The 23,373-nt window shown below is 43.0% G+C and overlaps 1 protein-coding gene across 1 annotated transcript in view; it reads left to right on the forward strand.

The window, feature by feature from the left end:
- The first annotated feature begins 7,489 nt into the window (after positions 1-7,489).
- The window catches only part of LOC100453533 (O-acyltransferase like protein-like), a 72,435-nt gene continuing 56,551 nt past the window's right edge, over positions 7,490-23,373 (forward strand). Inside the window, 1 exon segment of the mRNA XM_054538029.1 lies at positions 7,490-7,640. Within this exon segment, the coding sequence (XP_054394004.1) occupies positions 7,490-7,640 (151 nt within the window).

Consider the following 23,373-nt stretch of genomic DNA (forward strand, 5'->3'; position numbering starts at 1 on the left):
ATGACAATGTTAATGTCTTTCTTTATAAAGATCATGGTAACCAGAAAACAATCTATAGTAGATGCACAGAACATAAATAGGATTATTCATAACATCCCACTACAGCAAACTGTCAAACCACAAACCATCCAGCAAGACAGGGAGAAACAAAATACATCCCCAACAACCAGAAAATAAATTACAAAATGGCAGTAATAAGTTCTCACCTGTCAGTAGTTGCACTTTGAATGTAAATGGGTTAAATTTTCTAATATGAGGACAGAGTGGCTGAATGGATTAAAAAAAAAAAGACCTAAGTACCCGACTGTGTGCTGCCTACAAGAGACTCAACTCTCTTAAGGATGTGCATAGACTGAAAATGAAGGGATGAGAAGATACTGTATGCAAATGGAACCAGAAGAGAGCAGAGGGTAGCTATACCTACATCAGACAAATCAACTTTAAGTCAAAAGCAATAAAAGAGACAAAGGACATTACATAACAATGAAAGGGTCAATTCATCAAGAGGATATAACAATTATAAATGTATCCAACATTGAATGAAGCACCTAAATATACAAAGCAAATATTAATAGATCTGAAGGGAGATAGAAACTATAATACAATAATAGTAGGGGACATCAATACCCCACTTTCAATAATGGATGACCATCCAGACAGAAAATTAATAAGGAAACGGTGGACGTGAACTACACTTTATGACCTGACAGACATATACAGAACATCCCATCCAACAGCAACAGGATACACATTTTTCTCAAGTATACACAGAACTTTCTCCAGGATGGATCATATGTTTGGCTGCAATACAAATCTAAACAAATTTCAGGGGATTAAAATTACATCAAGTATCTTTTCTGACCACAATGGTATGAAACTTGAAATCAGTAACAGGAGAAATCTTGGAAAATTCACAAATAAGTAGAAATTAAACAACATGGGTCAAAGACGAAATAAAAAAGAAAATCAAAAAAATCTTGAGACAAATAGAAACAACATACCAAACACCTATGGGAGGCAGCAGAAGCAGTTCCAAGAGGGAAATTAATAGCAAGAAGTGCCCATATTTCTGCGAAAAGTCTCTCTTCATGCTACTAGAAGTTTCTGCAGTAGCCAGTTGTCATTCTATAGTCACTGTTACCCCCAATCAACCCATTCTGAACAGCCCAGCCTCAGTTCACATGGTTTGAGTATAAGGCTGAATTTGAGACTAGGCTACTCTCAGTCTTTTCAGAGTGTTTTCTTTTCACATCCATTTTTTCTTCACAGTCCCAATGGATTTTGAATGTTTTAGTAAAGATTCAATACATTGGATAAAACTTAAATGATCTTAGCCTACATTTTTCTAGGCATTTGCTCATTTATATTTGCTGCCTTTCTTTGGAAATCTAGATTTGGGGGTACCCTAGATCCTTTTTCAATTAAGGTCTCAGCAGAATGCTGTGCAGCACACTGCAAAAGGTTTAACTTTCAAGAAATTAAGGAAGGGACTATACACAGAGCTGTGCGCTGGAACAAGGCCTGAGAAGCGTGAGTAGGGGTGGGAACTGGAGCTGTGGGAAAAGGGCACTCAGGAAGAGCCACTGCCAGAGCTACAGTGAAGCCAGGAAGGTGTGGGGAGCGGAATCACCAGGAGGCCGTCTCATCACACTCAAAGATTTCCTGCCTGCACCTCCCACCTGCCAAAGCTAAATACAAGCTAGATGACAAGGCAGCCACAGTAACAGTCTATAGAGGTCCGTGTGTTGGGCACAAAACAGGACAAAGAAGGGTGGATGAAGGATCTGGGTTTCTGAGTGGGAGGTTATAATGATCACCGACACGTGGCACGCACTTTCAGGAGTGCGTGTTCTATGCCTGTTTTGTCGACATGCATTTCGTCCCCTACAGGCAGGCTCTCCGATGGAATACGGTACTTCAGATTCTACATTTACCCTTTCTAATTACCTCGCCAGGTTTCTCCTGGAATTATACCTTTTCCCTAGTGGTTTTTATGCAAGGAAACAGAATTGCATTTCCCAGAAGATATTCCTTACCAGTTTCTAAATTCAATTTATGAGGTTAGTTCTGACTCACCACGTAGCGCTGTTTATAATGTTTCCCAGTATTTAAGGGAACTGATTATTAAATTTGCTGTGCTATTTTATTGCAAGCTGCTTTATCCTCGAGCTTTTCTTATAGTTAGAACTGTACATTACATGACCATGGCAGATCCGTTTGCAAACACAATCCTTGGCAAGACCATGTTTTCACCCGGGGGAGTTCTATAATTAGAGTCCACCATAGCACACCTCCAAGTCCAACTGAGTTCCAGAAAGTGTGGGACTCGGGACTCGCCCCCGCGTCCATGAGTCATTTCCTGACCTTCAGGTCATGTCATGCTTAATTGGATTGGTTATTTTTGGAGAACAAATGCTATTTATTTTTTAAAAAAGAACAAGGTAGGCACAGGTCCGCTGATCAGAGAGGATGGTGTGATGTTGACAAGAGTTAACAGGAAGTAGAGCAACATCTTCCACCCTTTCCAAGGTGGAAACAGATGCATCTGTAAGCAGGAGTAATGAATGTCTCTACTTTGCCAGTTCAGCACCTGAACTTCCATTTCCAGTGTTGGGGGCACCTGCCATTGTATGAATCTTGGCAAGAGATAGATCTTACCTCCCACTGCAGAATCCAGAAGGTCACTCACTCTGACTCCCAGCAGCCTAACTTCAGGCATGGGATGACCAAAACTATGCTCCTGCTCGACTCTTCAGTAGGTGATACAAAGGAGCGGGCCAGTTCAACACCATTTGTCTGGTGGCGTGATGGCAGCATGGTGGCAATGGCCGTGGTGACTCTGAATTGAGAGTAGACTTGTGAACTGTTTGTCAAGGTGAGGGAAGTCAGTTTGTCTTTAAGGAACTACTGAATGTCTTGGACACAAGCAGTGCCAACATCATGGGGAGAACCTAAAGTTTAGACTCTTGGTTCCCTCTGAATAAGACACCAGCTAAACAACATGCCAGTATCTGTTGTTTCAGAAGAGACCAAAATAAATGGAAGCGAATGCCTTTCAATTGCTATAAGACCAGCCCTGGAAGACCTCCCTGCTCCCGTCACCATACCTAACCTCACTTCGTATCACTTCCCCCTACTCCCACGTCACTCTCTCTTTTCGTTCCTATCCACAATTCATATTCCTGTTACAGGACTTCAGCACATCCTCTTCCTTCTCCTGGAATGCTCTTTCCCCAGTTCTCATGAGGGCTTTTCACATGTTTCACATCCGGTCCACACAGAAGTCCCCTGCCTGGAGAGCCTTCCCCGATTCCCTTACTGAAATGTGCCCAACCCACTGAGCACACACCTGCTTTGCCACTCTCCATCTCTGCTTCCCGTTATTTTTCTCCCTGGCACTTATCACTGCCTGACATGATATGCTTATGTGCTAAGTGTCTGCCATCCCCTGGAAGAATGTTCTAAGATTTTCCATGAACTCTCTGCTTGCTTTCTAATCTGAAACTGCCATTTCCTCTCATTGCAAGAGGCATTCTTCCTTTTGCAGCCTGAGAGCTGTGGGTATTAGTTATATTTTCCCCTTTGATCCTTATTCTGGACAGTCAAAACTGATCCTTGTTTTCTCAAACCCATTGCCAAGTGACGGGAGGCCGAATGCCCTTTCCTTTTCAATAGTTACTTGAATAAAGTGACCATGTCATAAATAATAGCACCAGCCGGTTGATTGCTGCTGCTTCCGGAAACGTTAGAGACCTGCTTTCAGGAAACGAAGGCATTATTTATTTTCACATCCTATTTTTATGCCCAGCAAACTGCTTGCAAAAAACAAAAAACAAAACAGGTACCTAAAATATTTTCGTAAAATGACTGAGCTTCCTTGAGCCTTGATTAGTCATAATTTTTTTTTTCTTAGGGGTTGGGACAAACAGAAGGATCTTGAGCTATTAATTAGCCAGAAGTAAGATCCTCTCTTTCCTTTTTATTTAGGTAGTATTTTTAAACCATCGTATGTGGTTTTTATTCCTAATGATTAAAATGTGGAGGTGGGTTCTGCTCATTATATTTTTTCTCCACTTGAAAAAAGATGAACTATTTAATGCTGAATTCTAAAAGCAATGTCATTCTTACTTTCAGTGACTACATGACATCAGCAACTAACCTGGGAATAAATCCAAGTTTCAGAAATTTTTCTGTTTAATCATTCATACAGACTTCCCTTGGTATTGGCAGTGGAAAAGTTCCAGAACCACTTCCTGTGGATATCAAAATCCACTGATATTCCTGGATATAAAATGGTCTAGTATTTGCATATAATCTACATTCTCCCCTATACTTTAAATCATCTCTACAGTACGTACAATACCTAATACGATGTAAGTACTTGTTACACTATATTGTTTTATTTGTATTTTTAAAAGTTGTTTTTTTTCCCTCTGAATCTTTTCTTTCCACCATTGATTCAATCCATGGATTTGAAACCAGCAGACTGCATTCAAATTATCTAAACCTCTAGTTTCTTCAATCTCCTCTCTCACCCTTTCCTAAGGTAGAAAGATGGTTAAGCAAAACAAAACCCAAAAAGCAACTTGGCAGTGAGAGCTCTAATGCTAACAAACATTTATTTAGGACTCGGGATTCTATAAATGTTTTTGTATCATGAGCTTTAAGTTCATACTACAACGCAACTGTGTGAACTAGGCTGAGTTCATAATTTTACAGATAGGGAAATTGAACCTGCTTCTGTAACAGCCAGGACTTAAACCCTGGTTTCTGGCACCAAATTCAGTTTCCTTTTTCCTACAAGTTGTTGATTTAGCTATATATTCCAAGTTGGATGCTTTCATTTTCACATTGAAATTTCAATGTCTACTTCAATTAGACAACAACTTTCAGAGGTGTTTAATAATAACCAACACATTAATGGTAAAAAAAAAAAAAAAAAAATCCTTTTTGTATTTTTGTTTGCTTTTGTAGAGATGGGGTTTCACCATGTTGCCCAGGCTGGTCTTGAACTCCTGAGCTCAAAGAAATCTGCTTGCTTTGGCCTCCCAGAATGCTGGGATTAGAGGCGTGAGCCACTGTGCCCAGCCGAAAATACTTTTGAAGGTAGATGCAGAGGATTTCAAAGTTAGAGACCTGAGAGTTAATTTGTACAAGGACCATCTGAGGCTTGAATCTCTCTAATGCCTTCATTCGTGGTCAACAAACAGCTGAGCACCTTCAAGGCTGGAGACCGTGATGTCATTTGAAAGAGCCCCAGTTCATCTTTGAGTAGTTTTGACTACTAGAAAATTATTTGTTTTAAAGCTGCCCCCTTTGTAACTTGGATCTAAATTATCTGTTTTTTTTTTTCCCCAGGGAACTATTTACCTGATAGTGTGTTAACTACTTCAGCTTGTGTGCCTGAATGTTTTTTTCTTTAAGCCAATAACAAAAAAATCCTAAATTGCCATAGTACCTACCGTTTATTAAGGGTCTACAAAAGGTCAGATACTGTAGTGTCCCCTTGTAGATACATTATCAGGATATCTAGTATATATATTATCTGCCAGGTATGTAGTGGGCATTTAGAATATAAGGACAATACATAGTATTTCTTGAGTATTTATAATAGGCCAGGAACTCTTTCAGTACCGTTTGTTTTTTTTGAGACAGGGTCTTGCTCTGTTGTCCAGACTGGTGTGCCATAGCACAAACACAGCTCACTGCATCCTTGACCTCCTGGCCTCAGGCAATCATCCCACCTCAGCCTCCCAAGTAGCTGGGACTACAGGTGTGTGCCACTATGCTTGGCTAATTTTATAAATTTTTGGTAGAGACAGGGGTCTCACCATGTTGCCCAGGCTGATTGACCTCCTGCGCTCAAATGAGCCTCCTGCTCAGCCTCCCAAAGGGCTGGGATTATAGACATGAGCCACTACGCCCAGCCTCTTTCAGTACTTTTAAAATTTTTGTTTTTTTTTTAGACATAGGATCTTGCTCTGACATGCAGGCTGGAGTGCAGTTGTGTAATCATAGCTCACTGTAACCTCTAACTCCAGGACTCACGCAATCCTCCTGCCTTGGCCTCCCAAAGTGCTGGGATGGCAGGAATGAGCCACCACACTTGGCCTTCTTTTAATACTTCATATTAAATTTCATAATTCCAAGGTGTAGAGACTATGATTATCTTCATTTTCAAGATAAGATCAATGAGACAGCACAATTGCTCTAGGTCACACAGCCAGTAAGGAACAGCTTCGGCTCTTAATCACTACCCAGAAGGCCTGAGAACATTCCAGGATGATTAAAAGAGCACAGTGCCTTCCCTCCTGGAGCTTCCAGTCTATAAGAGAAAAGGAGGCAGAAATAGATACCTTCAAAGTGAGGAGGTAAAGGGAGTGTGCAAAGCAATTAGGCAGCAGAGGGAACAGGCTATTCTCATAGCCTACTCTCAGAGGGGAAGCCCAGAAGGGCTTCCTGGAAGAGCCAACACCTACTTAGAAGAATAAGTAGGAATAGATGAGGATGCCCAGCAGGAGGGGAGCTGGGAGAAGGTTGCTCCAGACAGGGCAGGGCACGAACAAAGGAACAGAAGTCAGAGTCGGCAGGGTGTGTGCATAGAAAGGAGTGGTCTGGGATGCTAGAATAGAAGATGCTCTGAAGCCAACTGGCAGCAGGAAGCACAACTGAGTCACGGCCACCCACAAGTGCAGATGTGTTCCAGCAGTGTAAACAAGATCTACAGAAATTGCTTCCCATTTTAAATGGAGATATGGATGTTACTATTTAAAGCAAGCCTTTCTGGAAAAAGAATATTTACACCATGAGAAATCCAGATCAACACGTTTTATGTCTTCTTAAAGTACTTGCGTACTATTCCCATGGTCCTTCATCAGCGTCTGACTTCCCAGGATGTGTTTTTGAAACTCCCACATGTGGATGTGTGTGCATATTTGTCCTACTGCAACAACTTCCTTCCCACAGGGCAGTTCAACAGTCCCACGCTGATACCACTCTCAAAGTCCAGCACACGCTTTAATAGATGCATACCCTATGCAGACCATCACGGAGAAACCCTTCTTTATCATTCATCCAAATGTTTTACGAGTTCATCATCCTTCTTGGACAAAAGCCAAATATCGCCACTTAACATAGTCGCTATATTTTTGAAACCCAGAGACGTACACCAGGCCATCTAGCTAGAGAAAATCCAGCATTATCCATGTTAACTGGAAATGTTAATCTGCATAACTAAAGGAAGCCAGGTGGTCAGCAGCCCCCACATCCACAGTGCTGGGTTACTCAACAATAACAAGTTGTATATAAATTGGTTTCCATGGTTTGTTCATCTCAGCCACTTTGCAGGTGGCTGGAGACGCAGCTAGTCTCACCACCTGTTAAGGAGCAAGCATGTCCCATTTACCCGTGACATATTATACACCAGTGTTTCATAAATATAAGGCTGTTTGTCAAAGACGTGAGCCTTATCCTAACAGGTTAGGAGACAATGATGAGCCTGACTCTACTATTTTGCCTGCTGTCTTTTCAATTTCCTTTTGTTTTTCCTGCAAGAAACATTTCTCTGAAGTGCATGCAAGATACTGATGAATTCCTTTCCGATCTGAATTCAGTGAAGCCCAAAGAATACGCTCTAAGAAGTAAGTAGGTTTCCCTGGCCCATTGTGTAGGTGAACACAGGGCAGTGGAGGTTTGTGCTGGGAGCATTCTAGACAAACTCTTGAGAATTAAAGACACAGAACCAGAAAGGAAAGAGAAGATGAGCCTTAATTTGCATTTCACCAGGAATCAAAGAGGGAGGAGGAATTTTTAGTGGAGGAGGCTCTACCATCAGTCTAGCCAGAAGAATCTCATGAAGACCAACCTCTTAAGATGAGAGGCCGGGTACGGGGGCTCACATCTGTAATCCCAGCACTTTGGGAGGCCAAGGTGGGTGGATCACTTGAGGTCAGAAGTTTGAGATCTGCCTAGTGAACATGGTAAAACCCCGTCTCTACTACAAATACAAAAATTAGCCAGGTGCGGTGGTGCACGCCTCTAATCCCAGCTACTTGGGAGGCTGAAGCAGGAGAATCACTTGAACCTGGGAGGTGGAGGTTGCAGTGAGCAGAGATCACGCCAGCCTGGGCAACAGAGCGTGACTTCTTCTCAAAAAAGAAAAAGATAAGAATAGTTTATACACTGTATGATGCTATTATTAACATCATTGATGTCATCAATATGGGTAACATTTCACTGTTATATGAGATATCTTAGGTTTTTTTTTTTTTTTTTTTTTGAGACAGAGCCTCACTCTGTCACCCAGGCTGGAGTGCAATGGTACGATCTTGGCTCACTGTAACTTCCACCTTCTGGGTTCAAGTGATTTTCCTGCCTCAGCCTCCTGAGTAGCTGGGATTATAGGTGCCCGCCACCATGCCTGGCTAATTTTTGTATTTTTATTTTCACCATGTTGGTCAGGCTGGTCTCGAACTCCTGACCTCGTGATCCGCCCACCTTGACCTCCCAAAGCACTGGGATTACAGGCGTGAGCCACTGCGCCTGGCTGGCTTCTTTTTCTAGACATTTAGTTTGCTTTTAGTAATGAGTTGCTTCCTTATTTGGGGAAAAATTCTTGCCCATTCTGTGCTTGATAGTAAATGCTAAGGAGTGTGTTGGTAAATGCACGGGCTCAAGCTGGAAGGAGTGAGACTGTAGCCACGCCTCTTGGCATGTGATATAGATGGACTTCGGATGGTCAGAAGTTTATTATTAGTATTTCCCAAAATCATTCCCACAACTAAAGAGACACATACTTTCCTGCTGGAAAGGGACAAAAAAATCAGATGTGTTTTCATTGGGGTAACCTCTTTTTCAGAAGAATGATTCATAGCTGATGCTGATGGAAACCACTAACAAGGAAAAATGTAAAAACTTGCTTTTTCCAAAGCCAGACAAATGAACATAGCAATTTCCATTCACATTTTGAATGCATGACTAACGTACTTTGTATTGAAAAACACTTAGTAGCATAATATCCATTGTAAAGGTAATCAAAAGCATTCATCTGATATTCTGTAACTTAAAATAGCACATAATATGAGGCAGTTGCCATTCTACACGGGATTAGATGTCCGGATACTTAATGAAACAGCGAGAGAATACAAATCCAATTGATTTACTAGCCATCTTCTTCAAGTCCCATTTTGAAATTGATTGTGTTTTGCTACAACACTTGCTGATGTTGACAGGGAACATTCTGACAAACTGGGGCCAAATAAGCGGGCCAAGAAAATCCAGAAGGTGCCATGGCTGGCTCAGATTCCTGGTGATGAGGTGGTGGCACATATTGTCATCATTAGTCACAGCCATGTTAATGTTATATTTGCCTTGTAAGTCGCTCTAGTCATGCACTGACCTTGTTTCATCTGTAGGAGCCTGAAAATTGAAAATCTTTTAAGTTAAAAAGATATCTCCAAGATAAATGGTTTGGGAAAGAACTGAATGATTTACCTAAGTGGATAGATGACTTAATTTATTTTAACAGATGAATACAATAATCGGTAGTTTTTTAAACTGATTTTCATTCTAATGTACCGGAAAATAATTGGCGCTGTTGCTCTGACATTTTGCCTGAGATTTTTGAGCACAGCATGTCGTTCTGACCTTAGTTCTCAGCTTGGTTCTCCTGGCAGTCACGCGGATGGAAAAAGAATAAGAGTCACTGGTGAGTGAGTACTTTTATACGGCAGGCATCATTCCGAGGCTTGGGCGGGAGCGGTGCCATTTAGTTCTAGCAGCCACTATGCAGGGGAGGACAGCGTTAGTATCATCTCTTTTATAAAAGAGGAAATGGAGCCACAGAAATGCCAAGTATCCTGCCTGCAGTGGTAGAAATAGTATTTCAGCTCACATCATCCGATTCCTGAGTCTGCACTTTTAATTGATGAATAAAATAAGCAACAACAGGGCCGGGCACGGTGGCTCACGCCTGTAACCCCCAGCACTTTGGGAGGCTGAGGCAAGCGGATTGCTTGAGCTCAGGAGTTTGAGACCAGCCTGGCCAACATGGCGAAACCCCGTCTCTACTAAAAATTGAAAAGTTAGCCTGGTGTGGTGGCGCATACCTGTAGTCCCAGCTGTTCAGGAGGCTGAGGTGGGAGGATCACTTGAGCATGGGAGGTGGAGGTTGCAGAGACCCAAGATTGCTCCACTGCACTCCAGCCTGGGTGACAAAGCAAGACTCTGTCTCAGAAAAAAAACAATAAATAAATAAATAAAATAAGCCACAACAAGAGAAACAAGAAAAACAGAATAAAACCCAATAGCAAGAAGAGTGAAGCAGAGCTACACATATCAATATGGAAGGATCGCATGGAAATAACATCAAGAAAAAAAAAATAAGCTGTAGAAGTTATATACATATATAAGTTTAAACAAATGCAATTTAAGGTGCTATCTTGCTCTATGTGGTTCTACATATGTAGTACAAATGTTCAGAAATGCATGAGAATGATAACCTCCAAATTCAGTCCAGGGCTAGCTTTGGTGGGGATGCAATTAGGAACACACATTTCAAATGATTGGTCAAGTTTTATTTTTTAAGCTGGGTGGTGGGAACATAGGCATTTGTTTTATTGTTTATGCCTTTTTAATGTATTAAATATCACACAATAGCTTTTTCTTTTTTTTTTTTTTTTTTTTGAGACAGTTTCACTCTTGTCACCCAGGCTGGAGTGCAATGGTGTGATCTCTGCACCTCTGCCTCCGGGATTCAAGCAATTCTCCTGTCTCGGCATCCCAAGTAGCTGGGATTACAGGCATGCGCCACCACGCCTGGCTAATTTTTGCAATTTTAGTAGAGACGGGGTTTCGCCATGTTGGCCAGTCTGGTCTTGAACTCATGACCTCAAGAGATCTGCCCGCCTCGGCCTCCTGAAGTGCTAGGATTACAGGCGTGAACCACCACGCCCAGCTGCATGACGGCATTTTTAAATGCCACCTCCAATCCCCAAACACAAAGATGGTGGCAGGCATGGGCTGTATAGGAGCTTGGATAATCAGCCAGGGCCTGAGGAATAATGTGGAGAGAGTCCTTGAGTCATGGCTGTTCTACAACAGGAGACAGACTGATATTTAGAGAGACTCAATCCAGCAGTGGGCAAGATGGATTAAAACGGGCAGCCATGGTAGGAAACACTGTAGTAATCTAACTCTAAAAGGAGACTCCGTTTCAACCTTTCCACCATCTTTTTCCATTTGCTTTCTAACATTCTCATGTCCACCATCCTTACAGAAACAAAATCCACCAAGTACTTTTGCGTGCTTTGGTTTTGCCACCCTCCAAGGATCTTGGGGTTTTTATGTCTCTTTTCGCTGCTGAAGTCCTTAGCGAGTGTTCTGGACTCACTCTTTCTGGTTTTGTTGCTGTTGTTTTAAACTCCATAAACCTAAGAAGTCCTACATTCAACCTCTTATCACGTACAAAAACCACATCCAGGCCAGGCACAGTGGTTTATGCCTGTAATCCCAGAACTTTGGGAGGCCCAGGCAGGTAGATCACCTGAGGTCAGGAATTCAAGAGCAGCCTGGCCAACATCGTGAAGTCCCATCTTTACTAAAAATACAAAAATTAGCTGGGCATGGTGGCAGGCACCTGTAATCCCAGCTACTCGGGAGGCTGAAGCCGGAGAGTTGCTTGAACCTAGAAGGCAGAGGTTGCAGTGAGCTGAGATCACTCCATTGCACTCCAGCCTGGGTGACAAGAGCTAAACTCCATCTCAAAAACAAAACAACACAACAAAAACCACATCCAAAAAGATCACTGGTATCCTCTCTCCTGGTTATTTTTAAATGTTCTTTCTCCTTAATGTCTACAAAGAGTCAAACTCTGTAAAATACTTGAAGAGATCTATTCTGAGCCAAAATGAGTGACTGATGTCCTGTGACACAGCCCCAGGAGATCCTGAGAACATATGCCCAGGTGGTCAGACTGCAGGTTGGTACATTTTAGGGAGATATGAGACATCAATCAATCCATGTAAGATGTGTATTGGTTTGGTCTGAAAAGGCAGGACAACTGGAAGGGGGTGGGGTGGCTTCTAGGTCATAGGTGGATTCAAAGCTTTTCCTATTGGCAATTGGTTGAAAGAGTTTATCTAAAGACCTGGAATCCATAGAAGGAAGTGTGTGGGTTAAGATAAGGGATTATGGAGACCTAGGTTATTATGCAGATGAAGCCTCCAGGTAGCAAGCTTCAGAGACAATAGGTTGTCAATGTCTCTTATCAGACTTAAGTCTGTTCTCAGTCTTACGTTAACAGAATTCAGGTTGTGCCTGAATTCTGAAAGGGAGGAGGCTGTAATGAGGGATGTCCCCCCTCCCTTCCCATTGTGGCCTGAACTAGTTTTTCAGGTTGACTTTGGAATGCCCTTGGCTGAAAGGAAGAGTGCATTCAGATGGTTGGGGGTCTTAGAATCGTATTTTTGGTTTACATTACCCACCACGGAATGAGCTGCCCTTCCTCTTTCTTCATACTTGTCTATTTCTATTGTAATTCAGGGTCGGTCCCCTGTCTGGGCTGTCCTTCTATGTTGATAATTGGTCTCTTTACTCCTTCTCTTTCTCTCTCTGCCTGACCCCCTGAACCTTCCCACAGGCACTTTGTTCCTTTCCTCATTGTACTTCTCTTGTAAAAGAATCAAGGTTTAGAGACAGGATACTAAGCAGTGGAAATTGTGCTAGGCTGGCAATGGTAAGGCCTGGAACCACCTCCTGGTTAGGCCAATCACCAGCTGTGTGGCCACATCATCTTGCTTAACACATCACCTTTAACAAGGTTCCTCACCTGTAAATGGCCAGGCTGTGTCCTCAATTCTGGAAATCTACAGCAACTTTAAGGAATTCCAACCAAACCCTCATGACACATAGTTTACCTATAACAAACCTGCACATGTACCTAGAACCTAAAATTTAAAAAAAGGAATTCCAACTCCTAAGCCCAGCAGTGTGCTACGGGCAGTCTGTGCTGGCTTGAGAGAGCCCATTGTTAAGTGTCAAGGTGGTTGTAAAATATAATTATTTTTAGGGGCTAACTCACGCAAATTTACAATTAAATTATATATTAAGAACAAGAATAATAATTTTTTTTTTTTTTTGAGACAGAGTCACTCTGTCACCCAGGCTGGAGTACAGTGGGGCAATCTTGGCTCACTGCAGCCTCACCCTCCTGGGTTCAAACAATTCTCCTGCCTCAGCCTTCTGAGCAGCTGAGATTACAGGTGTGCGCTGCCATACCTGGCCAATGTTTCTATTTTTAGTAGAGACAAGGTTTCACCAAGTTGGTCAGGCTGGTCTCAAAACTCCTGACCTCAGGTGATCTGCCCACCTTGGCCTCCCGAAGTGCTGGGATTACAGGTGTGAGCCACCTTGCCCAGCCCAAAAGTAATAAATATTCAAAACTCATCACTTCTAACAATTTCACTACATTAAAAAAAACTATCTGTAGGCCAGGTGCAGTGGCTCATGCCTGTAATCCCAGCACTTTGGGAGGCTGAGGTGGGCATATCACGAGGTCAAGAGATCGAGACTATCAAACAAAAGTTAGCTGGGCGTGGTGGCATGCTCCTGTAATCCCAGCTACTCGGGAGGCTGAGGCAGGAGAATCGCTTGAACCTGGGAGGTGGAGGTTGCAGTGAGCCGAAATTGCACCACTGCACTCCCGCCTGGTGTGAGACTCCATCTCAAAAAAACAAGGAAAAAGAAAAAAAAAATCTATCTGTATTCTTAAAGTTATTTACAGCTCTCATGTCTGTATAGTGGAAGTCACTGCTATGCTACTGTGCGTGGCCTTCTAAGTTCATGTTCAGGGACGTCACCTTGAGAGCTGGGGGTCAGCCACGGGGGCTGTATCTTCATCAGGGAAGTCAGCAATTGCTACAAGTCAGGGCTTGATTTATTGTTTTATTGTCTAGACTGAGGAAATTAATGGATAAAATGTTGAGTGCAAATTAGAAGTGTATAATGTCTAACCGTTACATTATGAATAGCACAAAAAGATAAGGAAGTATCTTCAGTACTCCAACTGTCATAAAATTCAGCACAAAATTTGCTCACACCATGGACAAATAAGTTCTGACATACATCTTCCTTGTTTCACATCTGTATTACTCATTAACTTGAATGAAAATATCAACATTCATGTTGGGACGATACTTAGTCAACTGAAACCATAGATTGGCTAGATACAAGAGTTGGGCAAAAATCAATGAAAGTATTCCAAGAGAATCAATTCATTAAATGTGGAATTGATACTAAGAACCTCATTATTATACTGTAGGCTTCATTATTTGTAATTTGTGTATGTTATGGGCTGAATTGTGTTTCCCTCAAATTCGTATGTTTAAGTCCCAGTACGTCAGGATGGGATTCTATTTGGAGACAGGGTCTTTAAAGAGATAATTGGGCCAGACCACAGTGATTCATGCCTGAAATCCCAGCTGTTGGGAGGCCAAGATGGGCGGATTGCTTGAGCCCAGGAGTTCAAGACCAGCCTGGGCAACAAGGTGAAACTATCTCTACAAAAAATACAAAAAATTAGCTGGGCATGGTGGCACATGCATGTAATCTCAGCTACCCAGGTGTCTAAGGTAGGAGGATCACCTGAGCCTGGGAGTTTGAGGCTACAGTGAGCTGTGATTATGGCACTGTACTCCAGCCTGGGTGACAGAGTAAGACCCTGTCTCAAAAAAAAAAAAAAAAAAAAAAGATTGATTATTAAACCCAAATGAGATGAGTTGGGGTGGGGGTTGTTTTAACCAATAACTGGTACCCTTATAAGAAAAGGAGCTTGGGACACAGACACGCCTGGAGGGAAGAACACATGGGGACACAAGAAGGCGGTCTCCTAGAGGACAAGGAGAGAGGCCTCAGAAGCAGCCAGTCCTGCCAGCGCCTTGATCTCAGGCATACAGCCTCCAGAACTGGGACAAATGAATTCCTGTTGTTTAAGCCTCCCAGTCTGTGGTACTTCATTACGGCAGCCCTAGCGAATGAATCTAGTGTCCCGCATGGTTTTTATATCAGTGTAATCAATACTAATCCCCACCCGGTGAGTGTTATAGGTTGAATGTGTCTCCCCAAAAGATATGTTGAAACCATAACCCCCTGGTTCCTGTGAATGTTAAGTTACTTGGAAATAAGGTCTTTGCAGATATGTAACAGGAGGTAATACTAGATTAGGGTATGCCCTAATCCCATTATTGCTGTCCTTATAAGAGGGAAATTTGGACACAGACAGAGAGGGAGAACGTTCCATAAGGATGGAGAAGAGATTGGGGTAACGCCTCCTGGCCTAGGGCTGCTGGCAACCTCTAGAACCTAGGAGAGCATGGAACTAGTTCTTCCTTGGAGCCTCCGAAGGCAACCAGTGCTGCTCAGCCCTTGATTTCAGATTTCTAGTCCCCAGAACTGTGAGATAATATATCTCTGTTGTTTTAAGCCAACCAGTTTGTGGAAAATTCTGAAGACAGCACTAGCAAACTAATACAAAGAACTGTGTATTAACGCCTCTCAAACGCACCCTAGAATCAAAAGCATGCATTTATCATCCAGAATGGGGGGCAGGGGTGGGGGCGGGAAAGCAAAGCACTGTGTCAGGTAGGCCCAGGGACTCATTTTCCTTGAGATGTAGCAGAGCCTTTTTTTTTTTTTTTTTTGAGGAGTCTCATTCTGTCGCCAGGCTAGAGTACAGTTGCACGATCTCAGGTCACTGCAACCTCTACCTCACTGGTTCAAGTGATTCTCCTGCCTCAGCCTCCCAAGCAAGCTGGGACTACAGGTGCACACAACCACACCTGGCTCATTTTTGTGTTTTTTCTAGTGGAGATGGGGTTTTGCCATGTTGGCCAGCCTGGTCTTGAACTCCTGACCTCAGGTGATCTGCCTGCCTTGGCCTCCCAACGTGCTGGGGTTACAAGTGTGAGCCACCGTGCCTCGCCCCAGAGCATTTTCTTAAAGTGCAACCAGTACCATGTGTGTCTACAGCAGAGGACTTGCCGCGGACGGACGCTACTGATGCGGAATTTTAACTTTGCTCAGCAGATCCTGGCTCCTCCCCAGGTTTCATGTGATTGCTGCATTTTGCTGCACTTGATTCCTCTGGGACAGAATGAGGAGGGAGGAAGGGAGGCCTCTGGATCCCAAGCAGCCTGCGGGGCTTTTCATTTCCTGTTTCTCTAATCTCATCACATTCTTGAAATTGTCCCCAAGCAGCTACTTTTGCTCTGAGACTTTCTTAACCCTTCAAGTCCCTCTTCCCTTGTTCCTATACCAAGCCCTGAGCCCACCCTGATGGCCAGGGCACTGAGCTTCCTACTCAGGTCACTTGCTCCCTTTGGCTTCCTCGTTTCCCTCCTAGAATGCTTATTTCATGTTTCTTGTCCATGTGCCTCATCTTCTCTCCTGGAAGCCAAGGCCACGGCTGATGCCTTGTCGGAGGCAGGGGTCTGCAGGCAGACACTGAATGGACCAGCACCCATCATGGGCCCCTGGCCGAGCCTCCGTCCCCTGTCACCAGGGCAGGTCTGGTCATCTTGATTTTCAGTCTCTGAATGTTGCCTCTTTTCCCACCCAGCTGTTAGTCTGGAGGGCATTTTACTCAAGGCCTGACCCTCTCCTGGTGCTAGAGCAAGGGACAGAAAAGATGCTGAAATGAAGCAAAGGTTAAAATAAAGGGTGAAACTGGGCTTCACTGAAATTCTGGGTTCACTGGATACCAAATATCCATGCTGCAGTAGACTGAAACACGGTCCCCCAAAAGACATCCCAATTCCTGGAGCCTGTGAATGTTACCTTATATGGAAACAGGGTCTTTGCAGATATGATCAAATTAAGGATCTTAAAATGTGGGGGTTGTCCCGGATTATCCAGGTGGGCCCTAAATGCAGCCCCATGTACCCTTAGAAGAGAGAGAGAGGCCAGGCTCACGCTGGTAATGCCAGCACTTCGGGAGGCCAAGGCAGTTGGATCACTGAAGGTCAAGAGTTTGAAACTAGTCTGGCCAACATGAGGAAACCTCATCTCTACTATAAATACAAAAATTAGCCAGGCATGGGGTCAGGTGCTTGTAATCCCAGCTACTTGGGAGGCTGACGCAGGAGAATTGCTTGAACCTGAGAGGTAGAGGTTGGAGTGAGCTGAGATGGTGCCACTGCACTCTAGCCTGGGTGACAGTGAGACTTAATCTCAAAAAAAAATAAAAAAGGGAGACAGGAGGAAATATGCATCCGCCACACATGCACACGCAGATGATGTGACCATAGAGGCAGAGTTTGGAATGCTGTGGCCACAATCCAAGGGGGGCTGGCAGCTGGAGGAAGGAAAGAACAGATTCTTCCCTGTAGCCTCCACACGGAGTGCAGCCCTTGCTAATGCCTTGGTTTCAGTCCAGTCATATTTATTTTGGATTTCTGGCCTCCAGAACTGTGAGAAAATAAATTTCTATTGTTTTAAGCCATGAAATCTGTGGTAATTGTTACAGTAGCCACAAGAAATTAATATCCATGCTATTCTTGTTCTTTTGGTCTAAGGTTAATAGCTGACCGGACACAAAGGGGGACTGCCAGGAAGTGTCTGCTAAGAGCCTGTCTTGGGAACTAGGCTGTGAAATGGAGAGCACATTCAGCTCTTTCTTCACCACAAGGAAATCTCGGGCACTAGATAGTTAGCATTTTACTGTATGCCCTGTATCATCAACTATAAGGCAAGGACTATTCTCGTTTTTAAAAATGTCCAGCGTAACGGCAATCTGGTAGGTGCTTAATAAAAGCTTCAAGGTCATAATTCCTTTCAGGATTTGTTTCTGGCCTGGCATTCCAGAAGCTTCCACTGCCTTCAACCTCATGATGTCAACGCATCATATTTAAAAACTTAAGACTGTAGACCAAGGTCTCCTTTTTCCTCTATTCAAACCCAGAGATTAATCAGCTGTGCATTTTAATATCCACATTTCATCGCCACCAAGTGAGAAAGAAAACTTGCCTGCCAATTAGCACAGAATTGAAACAAGTTGTTTTTAATCTTTTGAAAATGAAACTTGGAACAACTGCCATATGATTTGACGTAGCAAGTGCGATTAATCATTCATTTATTCTATTTCTCCCTCCCATGACAATCACAATGTATTTTGATTTGGAGGGTGCCCATGCCCTGGCATCTCTTAGGTTCTTGACAGAAGCTAATTAAGGATTAGTTTGGAAAAGGGCAACTTGTCCATTTGAATTCATACTCAGAAAGGAAGCAAATGCAATTTGAAAATGTGCATAGCAAATAATATGAGCTCAGCTAGACAACCACAAATGCAATCAGTTCAGAAAGCAAATACCAACTGGAAAGAAAACAAGAATTTAATCTTCTCAAATGAAGAACGGGATATTCTTCATGTGCCCTTCGGGATTTACCCAAGGAGGGAGACAGCCTCAGTTTTGACATCTCTTTTGTTTCTGTCTCCTTCAAGGCTTATGGTTCCAGACCCTTTCTTACACTTTAGGCTACAGAGTTGGGGCTACTCCGTGACGGAAAAGGGGATTTGAAAGTCATTTAGTCTGTTACAGGCCGGGCGTGGTGGCTCATGCCTGTAATCCCAGCACTTTGAGAGGCCGAGGCAGGTGGATCGCTTGAGGTCAGGAGTTTGACACCAGCCTGGTCAACATGGTGAAACCTCATCTCTACTAAAAATACAAAAATTAACTGGATGTGGTGGTGCACGTCTGTAATCCCAGCTACTTGGGAGGCTGAAGCACGAGAGTCGTTGAACCCAGGAAGCGGAGGCTGCAGTGAGCCGAGATCATGCCACTGCACTCCAGCCTGGGTGACAGCAAGATTTTGTCTCAAGAAAAAAAAAATTTAGTCTGTTACAGTAAATGCATCCAGTTTTTTGTTATTGTTTTGTTTTTCTGACACAAGGAGGACTTCAAAATGTCTCTGTGGAGCTGAATTTTGGGCATTTGAACTTAGATTTTTTAAAGTTTAATTTGATTCAGCAAATGTTCACTGAGCTCCCACTCTGAGAGATACAGGAAGACATAGCGCCTCCTCCCTCCCCTCACCATGGGAGACAGACAGGTACACAATGACAACATACCTTTAAGTGTGGTATGTAAGCAAGAATCTGGAATGCTTCTTAGGGAAGAACATCCTTCAGCCTAGACTTAAAGGATGACTCAACATTTGCCAGGCAGATGGAAAGGAGGAACATTCCAAGCTTAAAGACAGTGTCGCCTGGTGCGTTCTGTATCTCGGAGCAGAGGAAATGAGCGTAGGTTGGGAGGGCGAGACCAGAAGGGCAAGCCAGGTTACGAAGAGCCTTTTAAACCATACTCAGGAGTCTGGAATTAATCCTAAAAGTCAGAGCAGGCAAGCCTGGCTGCTATTAAAATCACTTGGGACATTTTGAAAACCAATTAAAGCTCAAGCCTCACCCCTGACCAACTAAGTCATTCTTTGTGGGGGTGGAGCCTGGGCGTGAGTTTTTGTTTTTTTTTTTAATGTCTCAGGTGATTGGAATGCCCACCAGAATTCCCACCAGAGCTGAGAATCACAGCCCTAGCTAACGGGTGTGCAAAGTTTTTCCCTAAAGGGCCTGATAGTAAATATTTTCAGCTTTGTCAGCGATAGGGTCTCTCCTACAGCTACTCCACCCTGCCATTTTGTGGGAGAGCAGCTCTGACAATATGTAAACGAATGAGCATGGCCATATTAAAAATAAACTTTTCTTAAAAGACAAGCAGGGTTATAGTTGGCTAACCCCTACTCTAGATGATGGGACGCCATTAAGAATTTAAGAAGTATATTGATTCAAAATTTTTTACAGATTATTACATGAATAATACATGAATTTGTTCACACTGTAAATGAATCTAAATAATGCAGACAAAGTTAAAGGCCTTTAAATTCCCTCATTCAAATACCAATCCCTTTCCTAGATAATAAGTGTTATCAATGAGGTATAAATTTTTCTAGAATTTTCTCCTTCCTCTTTTTGGTATGTACTAGAAAGACATAATTTTGTTTTGTAAGTTTAAAAAATATATTTATTGTTCTTGCTAGGCATGGTGGCCTGTAATCCGGCACTTTGGAAGGCCAAGGTGAGAGGATCACTTGAGTCCAGGAGTTCAAGATCAGCCCGGGCAACATAATGTATAGACCCTGTCTATACAAAAATAAAAAAATGAAATTAGCTGGGTGTAGTGGTGTGTTCCTGTAGTCCTAGCGACTCAGGAGGCTGAGGTGGAAGGATCGCTTAAGCCTGGGAGGTCAAGGCTGTAGTGAGCTGAGATCATACCACTGCACTCCAGCCTGGGTGACAGAGTAATGTTCTCTCTCTCTCTCTCTCTCTCTCTATATATATATACGTGTGTGTATATATATGTGTGTATATATGTATATATGTGTGTATATATGTGTGTATATGTGTATATATGTGTATATATGTGTGTATATAGGTACATATATGTACATATACATATATACACCTATATACACACATATATATATAGGACACAGTCTGTGTCCAATTTTTTGCCATTACAAGAATTACTGCCACAAGCATCTTGCAATGTGTGCTCATGTGTGTATCCCTGGGGCAGATTCTGAGACGTTGACTTGCTGGGTCACTGTGCCTAGCAGTTAGAAAGGAGTCTTTGGTTAAACCCCAGACACTGACTCTGGCAAACTTCAACATAAAGGAAAGCTATTGGCGAAGTATGGGGCAGTCAGAGGAGGGAGGGAAAGGCCAAAGACCTGCTTCCTGGCAGATGAGTGGAGCCCAGGCTTGGCTTTGGGCCCTGTCTAACTTCACTAAAGTCCTGACAGAGGGTTGACTGTGTGTCACAGTGATGGGGAGTAAGGCTGGGTGTGGCTTCCAGGGATCCCTTTGGGCTCTGTAATGAGAGGACAGAGCACCTTGATTTTTTGGTCAAGATTGTGCACAGTTGGGGAGTGGTATTCTCTAAAAGAAAATCTAGTTGCTTACTAAGAAGTGAGAATGGCTCCCAGGAGATCAAAAAAATTTCCTCAGGCAGGGTGTGATGGCTCACTCCTGTAATCCCAGCACTTTGGGAGGCTGAGGCAGGTGGACTGCTTGAGCTCAGGAGTTCAAGACCAGCCTGAGCTACATGGCAAAACCTCATTTCTATCAAAATAAAAAAATAAAAATAAAAAAATTTCTTCATATTCTTACTGTCTTAGTTCATTTTCTGCTGCTATAACAGAATATCATAGACTGGGTAATTTATAAAGAGATTTATTTTCTCACAGTTCTGGAGGCTGGAGTGTCTAAGAGCATGGTGTTGGCATCTGGTAAGGGACTTTGTGCCGTGTTATCTCGCAGTGGAAGGTGGAAGGGTAAACGAGAGCGAAAGCATAAGGAACCAGGCTAGCTTTTATAATAACCCACTCTCTACACAAGTGACCCAGTCCTGCAATAATGACATTAGTCCATTATTAGGTCTCTTATTAGGCCTAATGAGCTCTTATTAGACCTTACCTTCCAATACTGGTACATTGGGGATTCAGTTTCCAACACATGAATTTTGGGGGAGACAGTCAAACCATGACACTCACCAACACTTAATTGTATTAACTTTAAAAATTTTAACCAATACAGTAAGTAGAAAAGAGTGGTATCTAATTGTTGTTCACTGGCAAGGCTGAACAGCTTTCTCATACTTATTAGTCAGTTGGATTTCCTTCTCCAAGGGTTTCCTGTTCACATCTTTTGTGGATTTTAAATTAGTTTCTTTGACTTTTAAAAAATGTTTGCTTTGTGCCAGGTGCAGTAGCTCACGCCTGTAATCTCAGCATTTTGGGAGGCCGAGGCAGGTGGATCATGAAATCAGGAGTTTGGGACCAGCCTAGCCAACATGGTGAAACCCCGTCTCTACTAAAAATATAAAAATTAGCTGGGTGTGGTGGTGCATGCCTGTAATCCCAGCAACTTGGGAGGCTGAGGCAGGAGAATTGCTTGAACCTGGGAGGTGGAGGTTGCGGTGAGCTGAGATCACACCACTGCACTCCAGCCTGGGCAACAGAGTGAGACTCCACCTCAAAAAAAAGTTTGCTTTGTAAGGGTTCTGAATGCAATTCTTTATCTAAGTTATAAATATGATGACTGTGTTCTCTCCTTACCTTTTAACTATGTTCTTGGTGCCTTGAAGAGGTTAAAGGAGGGGAGGGACATGGTCAGTCTTGTGATTCAGCTCAGTCTAGAAGATCACTGATGGCTATAAATGGCCAAGTTGGACACTAGCTCTAAGGTTCCAAGTGTGGTGAGAAACAAGGAGACTCAAACTCATTGGAAGAAAAATGGGAGGGTCAGTAATTCTCATTCCAGCAAAAACCTGGAATAATGAAAACCTATGGAAAAGAGGTCACTGATAACCAGCACCCACTGGCTGAGCCCAAGAGGTCTGATGCAGTGGAACTGGCCAAAGAAGAGGTGAGGGCTCCTATCAAAAGCCAGTTAACCCGGTGAACTTAGCAAGTACCGTTTGTCAAGTTAGGACCAGGATGTTTTCAAAATAACATATTCTTTTTTTTTTTTTGAGACAGAGTCTCACTCTCTTTCTCAGTCTTGAGTGCAGTGGTGTGATCATGGCTCACTGCTGCCTTGACCTTCCCTGGTGAGGTAATCTTCCCACCTCAGTCTCTGGAGTAGCTGGGACTACAGGTGCAAGCCACCATGCCTGGCTAATTTTTTTGTATCTTTTGTAGAGAGATGGGGTTTTGCCACATTGCCCAGAGTGGTCTTGAGCTTGTGGGCTCAAGCGATCCACCTGCCTCAGCCCCCAAAATTGCTGGGATTATAGGCATGAGCCACCGCACTTGGCCCACGTAGTTCCTTTTTTTAATTAATTAATTTTTTTTAAAGCACACATGTAAGCAAAATGCAGTTCCTTTAACCTGATTTCCAGACTAAATCTCAGAAATCCAATTGCAGTAGTTAAGACAGAAATGCAGGAGGAGCTGGGTCATTTCACAAGCTCTATTGGGGTTTTCTCCCCACTCCTTTTAAGGAATACCATTACTTTAGTTATGTCTAAGAATCCATATTCCAAACTGACAAGTAAAAACTGTGTCCTTGTGTCTATTTGAAAGAGTAAGAGGTTATGAATTCAGCTTAAACTGGGTTTGAATACACAGCTCTAATTCTTGCTAGCAATTAAAAGGAGGTAGGTTTATGTCGTTGTGTCTATTACTTATCATTTCTGAGCCTCAGTTTTCTCACTTTTACTACCCTTTACTGGTAATGTGACCTTGAGTGAGTGACATGACCTCCCTGTGCCTCAGTTTCCATATCTGTAAAATGGGGGCTATAATGATTACTTAGCTCATAAC

This window comes from Pongo abelii, chromosome 17 (genome assembly GCF_028885655.2).
Source record: "Pongo abelii isolate AG06213 chromosome 17, NHGRI_mPonAbe1-v2.0_pri, whole genome shotgun sequence".
NCBI lineage: Eukaryota > Metazoa > Chordata > Mammalia > Primates > Hominidae > Pongo > Pongo abelii.